At 40.7% G+C, this 13,929-nt stretch overlaps 1 protein-coding gene across 1 annotated transcript; it reads left to right on the top strand.

The window, feature by feature from the left end:
* The first annotated feature begins 6,179 nt into the window (after window positions 1-6,179).
* Window positions 6,180-13,400, top strand: LOC115785383 (serine protease inhibitor A3K-like). Its single transcript, XM_030736933.1, is given in 10 exon segments — window positions 6,180-6,245; window positions 7,436-7,556; window positions 7,559-7,774; window positions 7,777-8,037; window positions 8,137-8,204; window positions 8,306-8,470; window positions 8,472-8,500; window positions 12,523-12,670; window positions 12,758-12,892; window positions 13,275-13,400. Coding segments are annotated over 9 exon segments (1,158 nt in total). The 5' UTR covers window positions 6,180-6,245; window positions 7,436-7,441; the 3' UTR covers window positions 13,296-13,400.
* Window positions 13,401-13,929: the final 529 nt, after the last annotated feature.

Genomic DNA, 13,929 nt, shown 5'->3' with positions numbered 1-13,929 from the left:
AGTCAATATTCTCTCGTGCAATGCACCGAGGGAAAAATCGTCTAGCATGCCTGATCCATCCTTGACATGCCTCTGCATCTATATCTTGGGCAGCAGCAGTCATTGCATTGAGCAAAGGCATCTGTTCATAGGGACGGTGATCATATACCTTCCATCTCCATGCACTAAAGAATTCCTCTATGGGATTTAAAAATGGAGAGTATGGAGGAAGGAATTGTACCATCATCCGAGGATGCACTGCAAACCACTCATTCACAACAGGAGAGTGGTGGAACGCCACATTGTCCCAGATAATCACAAACAGTGGCATGCCAGGCCCCAACAGGCCTCTCTACTGAGGCAGGATCAGGATGTCATGAAGGGCATTCAGGAATGCTATGAGACGCTTGGTGTTGTATGGGCCAATGGTAGGGAAATTGCACAGGACGCCATCATTGGAGATGGCAGCACACATAGTTATGTTGACGCCCCTCTGCCCTGGAACAGTAATAGTGGCCCAATGCCCAATGAGGTTCCTTCCACGTCTCCTTACTTTACAAAGATTGAAACCGGCTTCATCGACATAAATGAAGACATGATGTGCCCCCTCAGCTTCAAGCTCCATTATTCGCTAAAGAATGAAAAGGCAAAATTACAATTACGTCAAAGTGACTCCAGTTCATTCTACAGTAACTGCATGATATGACAAGGTATAAGAGTATAGTACTGTTGTGTTTCCTTACGGTACCTCCACATATTGGCATCTGGCCTCCTTCACAGCTTCAGAGTTCCTCTGAAATGGAACTCTATAGAGCTGTTTCATGGCCATATGGTTCCTTCTGAGGACGCGGTCAATTGTGGCCTCGCTCACAGTATGGATGTTCCTAAATACTCCCTGATCAGCAATCACTGCTGCTCTGATTTCCCGCAGCCTAATGTCATTATTTGCCAGAACCATGTTGACAACGGCTGCCTCCTGCTCGGCATTAAAAATTCTCCCTCTACCACCACCGACTGGTAGCCTTTCGATTCTATAAAGAATACATGAAATGTGGAAAAAATTACATGAAGTACTGTATATCACTGCAGATATTTCTGTATATACTGTATAGCAACATTACCTGTTCTCCTGTTGAAAAACTCTAACAATGGATGCAACAGTGTTTCTGTTTAGAACAGGTTGGACTCTTTGTCCAGCCTCTCTAAGTGAAAGGCCATGATTTACGACATGCTCAATCACAGTTGCCCGAATTTCATCTGTAACTTGAGCCCTTCCAGCTATACCTCCACCTCGCACACGGACTCCTCTTCCTCTGACCCCTCTACCTCTTACTCTCACTCTACCTCTCATCTGCCTTAGACCTCCTTGATGGTCCATGCTTGCAAAGAACAACACAGGCCTGCAGACTGAGTGCAAACTGAAAATTCTGTGAAGAAGTGTCAAACAGGTGCTTTCAGTGATGTCATACTGATCAGGGAGTTTCTAAGAGCTCGGAGCATATGGTTTCTGTTCTGTAACCACAGCTAAAACAATGGAGTTTGGACTTCTTGAATGACATCTGCGTTAACTATTTTGCAAAAGGGTGGGAAAACTGTGTCAATCCAACGAGAATGGGTTAACACATTTACAAGAGGTGTCTTTTGCTCTGCTGAGATGGTGATGATGAAGACTGAGAGGTTCCCAGTTTCTTCAAACAGGTCAAAGCAATCAATAAAACTGTAAATCATACCCTTCATCTCTGCCTTGTCTATTTCATTTGTCTTTGCAAAAAAAAAACCCAAAACATTCTTGTCCATCATAACTTATCGCGTGTTAGATGTTTTGATGTGATCCAAAGCCACGGGCTAAAGGTGTAGGATCATCGCTCATTCGACCACAGCTCGTCACACACCACTCTTGCTCATCCTCTTCCTCCTCTTTCTCTCCATTCTTTAACCATCGCTTCTCTCTTTTGTGCCATCATTTGCTTCCTTTTCTCATCAAGGAGCTGACATGCACAGAACAAAACAAGCCAAACAAATGGACTTTAGTTTAACATCCGACCTCTCCTAAACCTCAGTCCATGTTGTTGTGTTGGGGATTGATTTGATTTACTTTTTTTTTTTTTTATTTGATGGTTTGTTGGGTTTCTTTATCATTATTATTATTTTTCCTATTATTTTGCCTTCCTAAGGACAAATGGAAACCACATCATTTGCTCTTATGTAACCTCTTCGGGCTGCACCTGGCCAGGCACCATGGGCTAATGCCCGGCCACCAGACGCTCTCCCTCGAGCTCCCTCCTCAGGCCTGGCTCCAGGGTGGGGCCCCGGTAACCCTATCCCAGGCAGGGTAAACTGTTCCTCATTGTTGCAGACATAGGGGTTGATTTGATTTACTTTTTTTTTTTTTGATGGGTTTGTTGGGTTTCTTTATCATTATTATTTTTACTATTATTTTGCCTTCCTAAGGACAAATGGAAACCACATCATTTGCTCTTATGTGTTTATTTTTATTAGCTGTTTTAACAGGATTTTGGATTTCTTTTAAATGTTGCCTTCATATTGGAGGTGGATTGCACTTCTAACTTCTTCTCTGTTGTTTCTCACTCTTAAGATCATTGGGAACTCGCCGTCACATGGAAGCGCTGATCGTCTGGACCATTCAGGGAGGAGGCCGGTTCACATTGGCACCCCCCCTCAGCGATGTCCACTCCCATCCATTGGTACTAACCAATGGATGGGAGTGGACAAAAAAAAACAAAAAACAAAAAAAACTGCTTGACACGTTTCCTGCCTGTGTTGTGTTGTTGTGTGATGTTTGGTAACTGACACGCCAGCAAGCAGAGATGTGTGAATGAGGAACCCCGGTGAGCAACAGAAGAATGGCTTTTTTTTTTTTTTTTTTTTTTCCCCAAGTAAAAACAGAAACCAAACAAAAACTGCAATTATTGCATTAGACCTCTGGCTCTTTTTTCACACATGCATCTCATCAGTTGCAAATTGATAGCAGACAGATTCGGTCTTGTTGTCATTTTATCACCATCTGAAGTACCAAAGTTGCTTTGAAGATGTCAGCTGACTGCAAGTGGCCGCAGGCCTGTTTCCTGTCTTCGAAGCAGCCCTTTAAATGGCAACAAGATTGCAAGTTCATTGTGCAGTGTCGCAAATAGTTGCAAAAATTTCAGTCATGCCGTAGTCTTCAACCAATTTCTTTTTATTTATTTTTTACTTGGGATTATTGGGAGATCATGTTTTGAAGCCACTGTCAAGTGACCATTCAAGGAACTGCAGTTTTTTTGCACTTGTGCACTGGATCAAGTTTTCAGCCCTGGTGCCTGCTGCTTGCCTGGTGGTCCCTTCTTATTTAACAGACAGATGAAGTTGTATTTAATCTCCTTGTTTAACTCTTGACAAGACAATGTAGAATGATTCCTTTATATTGGATGAAGGATAATATGTGCACAGGTGAGGTTAAATGAGGAGTTACAGTTAGCACTGTGTTAGCCATCGGATTCAAAGTACTTTGTCGTGCTGTCATTTAAAAAAATTTTTTTTTTTGGCCATTCCCCCCATTTCACTTATTCTTACCTTTCTATTGGCACTGCCACCGACACAGTACGAAGGCAACAGACTGAATGAGGAGGTGAGTGAGGGTTTGGAGGGTACGTTATTGTCTGCTCTGTGTGTGTTTCCTCCCCCCGTTTGTTGGAGTGCAAAGGAGGAGGTGGGCCTGGGATGACAGGCCACGGCCCTCTGTCCATGGTGATCATGCATTGCCTGAGCCAGCATCTCCCCTCCTTGGTTTGGTCTTTTGTGTCGACCTCTCTCCTACATATTGTGCACATACACTCTGTTTGGTTCATGTGTTCTCTAGAATCCCATCAAAGAGATGTGCCCAGATGTGTTGCAATCCTGTCTTCAAAGTTACAATATTTGATGCATTTACAGTTGCAACAGTCTGTCTGCTGAGACTGAATTGACACTCGTGTTTAAGATGCATCACAGTGATTTGGAGAAGGAAGCAAAAACATTTCAAGCTCATGACTCTGCCCTAGAACTGGATGTTTTGGAGAGTGTTTTTTTGCTGTGAAGGACTATGGCAGGTTAAACACAGTCTTAATGCGTTTTCTTCTTTGACAGGCTGAACTGACTTTCTGTGTCGGTGATGTCATGACAGTTTTTGGTGAAATAGATGAAGATGGCTTTTACTATGTAAGTACACAGAATTTGCATGACCTCATTGGTAGACAAAGTAATATGAAGGTTATGGAAGAGAAGTCAGCTAATGGATTTGGGGCACTTAAAGTGAACGTGCTTTCAGAAAAACATGCCATGAATAAGCTTTATAGAAATTTATAGAACATGCTGTAGTCTAGTAGACCACCTTTTGTCTACAGCACCAGTTTGTTAGATTTAGGCTGTCTCTGTTGCTTCTGCTGTATGTAATCCTGGACTGAGGCCAGACATTGAGCTCTTGGCCAAACTTCTTATGTTCTTTGTCTTATAGCTGAAGGTGGTTCATTAGGGGTTGGTGATCAGATTTCTCCCTGATTCACAGCTATGCACATGATCAAATAATACCCTATGTTACATTTATTGTTTGATAGTTCAAAATACCATGTTTCTTTGTGAAAGAACATATATAATTACCAAGATGTTGTCTCATATGGGATGATTCTCTGGCAGTCAGAGGACAAAGATATTGTTTAGAACAGCTAAAGATGCATATTTTTGAATGAAATAATATCAGATGTATCAGAAATATAATAGTAGAGCATTAACAAGCCTAAAACTGCAACACAAGAAAAATGTAAAAAGGCTTAAAATGGAAAGGCAATGAGTGTGCCTCATCTGTCTAGTGTAGCAGAATAATTTCAGACAGATTTTGAGTTTGTGGGTCACATGACCTGGAAGCTATTGAAGAAAAATCTCAATTTTTCACATAAAAAATTGCTAAAAAATGTAAAAAGGCTTAAAATGGAAAGACAATGAGTGTGCCTCATCTATCTAGTGTAGCAGAATAATTTCACATGGATTTTGAGTTTGTGGGTCACATGACCTGGAAGCTATTGAAGAAAAATCTCAGTTTTTGGATAAAAAAAATGCTAAAAAATGTAAAAAGGTTTAAAATGGAAAGACAATGAGTGTGCCTCATCTGTCTAGTGTAGCAGAATAATTTCAGACAGATTTTGAGTTTGTGGGTCACATGACCTGGAAGCTATTGAAGAAAAATCACAATTTTTCACATAAAAAATTGCTAAAAAATGTAAAAAGGCTTAAAATGAAAAGACAATGAGTGTGCTTCATCTGTCTAGTGTAGCAGAATAATTTCACATGGATTTTGAGTTTGTGGGTCACATGACCTAGAAGCTATTGAAGAAAAATCATATTTTTTGGATTAAAAAAAATGCTAAAAAATATAAAAAGGCTTAAAATGGATAAAATGTGTGTACCTCACCAATGTAATTTATTGGCATGATTTGATAGTATTTTCCTCACAGGTGGTCACAAGATAAGGAATTTATTGATTTTTGTTTCTCAAGAATGTTTGGTTCGGAAATTTATTGATAGTCCCTAAGTGAACCTCCGCGCGATGAGAACAGGGAGCGGCAGAGAGCGGCTGGCCGAAATCTGAGTCCCTGAATCGGATCAACTGCGAGCTAGATGCCGCTAACTCTGCGGAGCTTGAATATCCAATATCCAACTTGAAACTAACTTCACCGCGGTCGAAGAACTCCATCTGTCCTGCCCTAACAGCAGCGCCTGACGTTTGGCTCTCCTCCTCGGTCCGCGTCATCATGCATGCCTCGTATTCACTATTCTAGTGTATTCTGAGGTGTTTAACGAGGTTTGCTGAGTTACCACAACTTCTCACTGTTTTCCCACAAACAGTTTGCGTCTTGGCTTTTTATGGAGCTAAAATAACTCCACACGTGATCATTTGCCATTGTGTCTATGTTTGAGTAAGTGAGCAGCAGCACGCTGCACTTTGGCATTACATCCTTACGCATTACACACTTACCAGGCGGAAGAAAAAGTAGTTCCCATCAACCCCGTCTCATTTAGGCAAGATCTCAATAATTTAGTTACTCTCTAACGTGTTCGTCATAAGACACATTATCTCAAATGACTTACTGTAAGTATTGAAAGTATCGATACTTGGATCACCTTTAAAACGTAAAGGTCTGGTATCGGAAATATCGATATTTCAGTATCAATCCGCATATCCTGCTGTGAAGTTGTAAACAAGCTTTCGTTGTGTGCCTCTTTATTTTCATATACAGGTGAGTGAATAGTCCTCAAAATTACACGCATTTAACACCGTATAACTGATAAGAGTGTCATGAATAAGTAAGATATACAATGTTGGACACTGAGTAATGCTGAAGTATTGTGTTAAAGTGAGATCGTAGCTGCGATGTGGTCATGATAGGCTAACGGACTTCTTCCTAGAGCAGGGATGGGCACACTACGGCCCATGGGCCACACCCGGCCCATTGTTCTGTTTAATCCGATTGGTACAGAACTGCCCAAATCAAATCAAGTCATATCACAATTATGACTGATTTCGAGGATTCTGAAATTGCTACTACAAAACTAACACCAGACTTCAATGCACTGGCAAAAACATCACTGTTTCCACTAAAAGTGAATGTAAGTAACACTGTAATGCCTTTGTTATGTTTATGTTTGATATGTATGCATCTGGTGCTGGCCTGGCCCATCTGTCAAATTTCCAAAATTCAATGTGGCCCCAGAGCCAAAGGTGTTGCCCACCCCTGTCCTCTAAGGTAGCTTTAAGTACAGTATCTATGCTAATGAAGCACAAATGCTGTTTGTTACAGTACGTTAATGGGTTAACAAGTACATAAAGACTTAATAAAACTTAAAGTCAGCAAAACTAGTTCTATACATGCTTTTGATATGGGAGGAGATGTAAATCCAGTAATTCATGTACACATCTTGATTGTAGGGTTTACATGAATGGTTGTAACTTCCCCGGAGTTTATAGTATATTGTGTTGTACTGCAAGTGTTGTGCCTGTAATGTACAGGTGTTCATGTACTGTTGTACTAGTTGTTGCAGTTAAAGTCTAACTGAAGAAGAACATTCATGCACATGAGGGAGACTTCCTTGTGCTTCAGTTTCTGTGTAATGACGTTTGCTGTAGTTACTCACACTTCCCGACAATGTATTAACATCTGTCACCCTACACTATGCAACCAGCTGCTGGTTATCATGGGAAGTTATTGATATGGTTTTGTTTCCTTGCATGAGGAAGCAGAATAAATCCTGCAGATAAGCTGTAAGCAAGCTTATATTGTGTACCTCTTTATATTAATATACAGAACTGCTGAGTTTGGAACTACACCCCTCTCTGACATCCACCAGGTCAGGGGGGGCAACATGTGCAACAGCAAACATTGCATAATGCAAATGAACAAACAATCACTTTTTAAACTTTTTTCCTCAGTTGACCATGATGCATTCAGCCTTGGCACACCGGATCTTATCAGCAGTGGGGAGAGGCCATCACCATTTGGAAAGTGCCAACGAAGCCCAAGACACAGATTCCAGCCTCTCACAGGTGACCGCAGCAAACAGTTTGCCTGTCATTTGTACAGAAAGTTAGCGGCTCATGCTGACTTTAAAAGGAAAAACATCTTCTTCTCACCGGTTAGTGTTTCTACTGCCTTGGCTGCCTTGTCCGTAGGAGCCCGGGGGGAGACCCACCGGCAGCTTTTCAGTGGTCTGGGTTTCAACAGGTCCCAGCTCACGCAAACAGATGTAGATCAGTCCTTCCGTACGCTCCTTCAAACTGCAAGAGCGACGATACCAGTGAAGGGACAGCCGTGTTTGTGGATAACCACTTCAAGCTGCAGCCTGAGTTCCTGGAGGTCTTGAAGCAGTCCTATTTTGCAGAAGGATTCAATGTTGATTTCACCCAAACCACAGAGAGTGCCGATACCATCAATAAGTATGTGGAGACCAAGACCAACGGGAAGATTGACAAGCTGGTTGAAAGCCTGGATGAGAATACAGTCATGTACCTCATCAGTTACATATACTTTAAAGGTAAGAGATCACATGAGATGAGATTCATTTATTCTGAGGTTTAAGATTAATGTGTCAGCTGTAAGGTGTGCTTTCTTTCTGCTCATCACCATAAAACAGGAAGGTGGGAGACTCCGTTTGATCCTGAGATCACCAAGGAAGACTGTTTCCATGCACCTAATGCTAAGGTTCAAACAGCTCTGAACAAACAGAACAGAAATAAGTTACAACAATTACGCATCATTGTGCCTCCTTCAAACTCTTTTCCAATTAATTGTCAATTTTCCAGGTTCCAGTCCAGATGATGTATATGAAAATGGTTTTTGATGTTTATTATGACTTGGCCATCAACACATCAGTCCTCCACCTCCCCTTCAAGGGCACCCACTCCATGATGCTGATGTTGCCTGATGATATGACAAGACTGGAGAAAGCCATAAGCCCAGGTCATGTCCACCAAATGGCTGAAACTGATGAAGTCCAGGTTAGGTAGAATTTCAAATCATGTTTGATTTCTTGGTTTAGATGCTATGCAGTGCTGTGAAAAAGTAGTTGTCCCTTCTTGATTTCTTAGTTTTTTGCATATAACAAATTTTAATATTAAAGATTACCAGATTAAATATAAAATGCACTTTCTAAATGAAGACTATTCAAACTTATCTGCCCCCCTAAACCTAATAACTGGTTGTGCCACCCTTGGCATTGAGTCATATTACTGTGGAGGAATTTTGGCCCACTCTTCTTTGTAGAAGTGTTTTCATTCAGCCACACTGGAGACTTTTCAAACATGAATGGCTTAATGCTTATATAGTGCTTTTCTACTCTAACCGAGCGCTCAAAGCACTTATAAAAAACGTTTGCATCCACCCATTTATTCAAACACTTCACACATATGAAGCTAAGTGTGAGTGAGTTGCGAGTGAGTTGAGCTTGGCACAACTCACTCTTTTTCTTCTAAATGCATTCTGGGATACTTGAGGGCATGAACTGATGTTCTCCTTCACGATGTTCTGGTAGAGAGCAGAATTCATGGCTCCATCAGTTACAGCAAGTCGTCCAGGTCCTGAAGCAGCAAAGCAGCCCCAGATCATCAAACTACCACCACCATGTTTGACTGTTGCAATGATGTTCTTTTTCTGAAATGCTGTTAGTTATAAGACAGATGTAACAGGACTCACAGCTCAATACTCAAGTAAGCAAGTTCGTACTTCCATACTTGACAAGTTTGAACTTGTGGACTTGACAAGTACAAACTTTCCAAGTACAGGGATTTTTTTTTTTTTCATTTGGAACACCAGCGGACTTGATGACATCACAGCTCGGCTCCAGTGTTTCTATCGCCTTCCAGCTTAAATTTACTGCTTAAATTTACTGATTGAAAACTGATTACATTTAAATTTAAGACTTCATCTCTGAATAAAAACATTATATATGTATACACACTTCAGCTGCTTACTGAACAAAAAACAAACAGGTCAGATGGAAAAATGATGTTTTTGTTATCCCAGACGACTCCCAACATAACAGACAGATGGCATTTAAAATAGAGTCTAATAAATATTTAAAACATATAATTTGATCTATCAGTCTTCACAATCGCCATGAACAGCATCAACATGCCGCTGTGATGTTCCTGTTCCCAGTGAAAAGGTTCTCGTGATCCTTCCTGAGTAAAACCTTTTTAACATCTGTTTTATTGATTTGCTCAGGAACAAATTAAAAACTGAAATAAACCAAACATCAACAATTAGAGATTGTCTGAGTAAATTATATCTGTGTTTAACTTAGTAAATCATATCTGTTTAACTTCCACTCAGCGGCAAAACCAACGAGTTTTGAAAACAATGTGCTGGGAGTCAGGGGTTCTCCCCGGTTATAGCGAGCCTTGTCTGCCCGGCGAGTCGACAGCAGGAACGCACAACTCTGAAAATGTTGGAGCACTTTTGCAATTAAGCAATATCTTGATAAACCGAGCACATATCTGAGGTTTACACATCTACATTCTCACCTGAAAACAGTGAAGAATTTTATTTTGTGTCACAGAAGCAGTAATATTTCAAAATTTACTCACAGTTTTAGCTGCTGTCCTCCGCCTTTGCTGCACTTGAGTTTAATTCGAAATGCATTCTGGGATACTTGGCTGCACCAAGTCAACACAAGGCACCACCGATGCATCCTCGATAGAAGGGCAGAGCAAGAAAACATCCAGGGCTTTTGAGCGAACGTGCCTTTATGCAAACTTTGGAAATGGAACAGAACTTGGGCTGAGATTGATGACATTTCAAAAGTACACAAGTCTGCACAAGTACATATATTGAGAAATGGCTCTGGGCTCTTTTGAGACCTCCTGGATGAGTCTTCAGTGCATACACTGAGTAATTTTGGTAGGCCGGCCACTTCTGGGGAGGTTCACCACTGTTCCAAGTTTTCTTAATAATGGCTCTCATCGTGGTTCATTGCAGTCTCAAAACCTTAGAAATAGCTTTCAAACCCTTTCCAGATTGATAGATGTCAGTGACTTTTTTCTCAGCTGTTCCTTTAGATCGTAGCATGATGTGCTGCTTCTTTTTTTTTTTTTTTTTACATCTTTGAGCCTATTCACAGGTTCAATTTAAGTGATTTCTTGATTAAGAAGGTCTGGCAGTAATCAGGCCTGGCTGTGAGTAGTGCAGTTGAACTCAGCTTTCCAAAAATGTGGTTAATCTCAGTTACTTCATCATTTAACAAGAGGGGGCAATTACTTTTTACTTGGAAGGTTTGGATAGCTTTTTCCCTTTAATAAATGAAATCAGCATTTAAACACTGCATTTTGTATTTACTTGGGTTATCTTTGTCTAAACACTAAAAAAAAATTTTGATGAGTGAAAACATGTAAGTGTGGCATATATGGAAAAACTAAATAAAATCAGGAAGGGGGGAAACACAATTTTGCAAATGCCAATCGCCAAAGTCGATGTCAATGATTTTATTATAAAAGTACACCATGAACATAGAACTGGTCAAAAGAAGACAGATGGGGCGCCATGATAGCTCAGGGCATGTATGCCACTTAGCTGTGCGGCCGGCGCAGGTTCGAGTCCCAGCCTGTTGCCATCTGCTGTGTGTTTCGCCACCAGAAAACTATCAAATAAAGGCCAAAAGATATAAAAACAAAAAAAAAGACACGGATACCAACGTCAATCATATGAGTAATCTCAAGCTTATTACAGTCCACAAATAATGCACGCTTTATTTTTTCATTCAACTCACCTTATTTACTTGTTTATACTCCACTCTGTATATAATCATTAGTTATTTTTATTCTCTGGCTCTCTTCCACAGCATGTCTTTTGTCCTGTCTCTCTCCTCCTCTCCTCCCAACTGGTCATGGCAGAACGGCTGCCCCTCCCTGACCACGGTTCTCCCTGAGGAGGTTTCTTCCTGTTAAAAGGGAGTTTTTGTTCCCACTGTCGTCAAGTGCTTACTCATAGGGGGTCTTTTGACTGTTGGGTTTTCTCTGTATTATTGTAGGGTCTTTACCCATAATACAAAAGCGCCTTGAGGCGACTGTTTGTTGTGATTTGGCACTTTATAAATAAAATTGAATTGAATTAGTCTGCCTAAACAGTTCAAAAAGTGTGACAAACACTTGTGCTTCACGGAAGTTTCACACTGTAGAAACCAGCAGTAGTCACCCATCGTATTTGCGTTATAGCGCCCCTTGTACCTGGTCTCCATTTCAGAGATACCTTGATGGAACCTTTCAGCATGCTCGTCGCTCACATCACCCAAACTAGGTGGAAAGAAGTCAAGATGAGAGTGAAGGACGTAAAGCTTAACTGAGATTCTGCAACCCATGCATTTGAATGATATGAGCATGTTGTCAACTAGTTCTTCATAGTTTGTGGCTTTGCGGTTGCCCAAGAAATTCTGTAGCACCTGAACAAGTGATTCCCGTGGTCTTAGTTCAAGGGGTCTGAGCTTAGATGGAAAGTGTTTGTCTCTAATAAGCTCAGGGACTTGGAGTCCATCAAAGATCCCAGTTTTAAGCTTGGCATCACTTTGGACTGCCCCAGAAACACTATTCCATCACCTGATGTAGCACTAAAACTTTGATTTTATCTATTGACAGATCAAAGCAGTCACTATAAAAATGTGCAAATTTCTAGCATTGTTGACCCTCAATGTTGGCAATTAAACTTTAGTTGATTGAATTTTAATGACTATATTTAGATTCAGAACCCTTAAATGACCCAAATTATTGCTAAATTCTGTTCAGTTTCAAAATTAGAAAATCTTAACACACTCTACATTTGTGTGAGAAGTGCCAGTACAGCAATACATTAGCTAAATGTTTATATGTGTATAATTCAAGAACCCAATGTGTTAGAGACATTCTGATCTGGAATCAGCGTACCTGAAATGCCTGATATCAGGTATTTTTCTCCAGGTAGCAAAATCATTGTTGACCAGTGATATGCTTGCCATATGAATATCAAACCCACTGATCTCTCTCCCAATTTTTAGGATATACCATATATATGTTCCAAAGTTCTCCATCAAGACTTCCTACAAACTGAACAATGTGCTGGCTCAAATGGGAATGGCAGACATGTTTACTGATCGTGCAGATTTGACTGGTATTTCAGAGGATCATCAGTTGTTTGTCTCAGAGGTAAGGACAGAAAGGTTGCATCATTAAACACACACTTCTCCCTTTTATTCTATTCTCTCACCCTTCTCTCACTCCATTATGCTGTAGGTTGTACACCAAGCCACCCTGGATGTTAATGAAGCTGGAGCCACAGCAGCAGCTGCCACAGGCTTTGGTTCCTTGTGCGGGGCCTCCCCCTTCCCTCAGATCATTCCAACCTTGAAGTTTAATCGTCCATTTATGGTAATGATCACTGAACGCAACACAGAAAACATTCTTTTCATGGGCAAGGTTATCAACCCAAACATCTGATGGAGGCAAGAACGTAATTTGCTGAGGGATAGGGGGGTTATGACCCCCCCATTAATCTGATCCAATCACTATACCCTGCCCCCTGCCCCCAATAAAGTCACATCATGTCGATTTACAAAAAACACTGAACAGAAAACATCTGAACAAACCAACAGTAGGGCCTGCACTGTTGTACTTTATAATATCACCTAGAAATTAATGGCATTGCCTTCAGACGGACTAAACGGCCATGTTAGTATTTCACGTTTTATTTGATTGTAAGTACAAATATTGTACAAATGCAGTGAATTCATTTTACTCAATCTCTTGAAAGGGGCATGTCAGGAGTCTTTAGACTCACTGAAGCCAAGTGAGAAGAAATATCTTCAGTCATGGATTGGCCTCTCCAGAGCCTGCACATTATTGAAGTATTGTTGATCATCATGACAGAAAATGGGACGAAAAGCAGCCAACATCCAAAGAAGAACTTTGAATGTCCTCCCAGAAGCCTGGAAAACTGTTCCTGAAAACTCCTTAAAGAATATACAAGAAAGCTGCCTCAGAGAGTTCAGGCTGTGTTGCAGAACAAAGGTGGTCAAACCGAATGTTGACTTTTAAGCTCATTAGAATTGTACAAACTCTGTTTTTGCCTTATATGCTGTATTTCCATGTATGTTTGCACACCTTTCAATTACCATTTTACCTTTTCACCAACAGGATATAAAGAACTGAGGGGTGCCTCGAGACCTTTGCACATTACTGTATTCCACAGTGCCTCTTAGACGGCCAAATATGCAAAGTTTCAGATACCACTGCCAGTGTTTAAAACAGCAACTTGGCCAATAGTTGTAGATTTTTGTTTCTTATTTTCTTTGTGCCATTCATTATAAATAAAGAAATGACCTTTTTAAAAAGACTTTTGCTTTTTCATTACTCAACAGATAAATATTTCCCACTGACATGAGTAGAAGGGCTCTTATTTGTTAATA

This window comes from Archocentrus centrarchus, chromosome 9 (assembly GCF_007364275.1).
Source record: "Archocentrus centrarchus isolate MPI-CPG fArcCen1 chromosome 9, fArcCen1, whole genome shotgun sequence".
NCBI classification, from domain to species: Eukaryota; Metazoa; Chordata; class Actinopteri; order Cichliformes; family Cichlidae; genus Archocentrus; species Archocentrus centrarchus.
The sequence above is the reverse complement of the archived record's forward strand: the minus strand, read 5'-3'. Positions and strand labels throughout refer to the sequence as shown.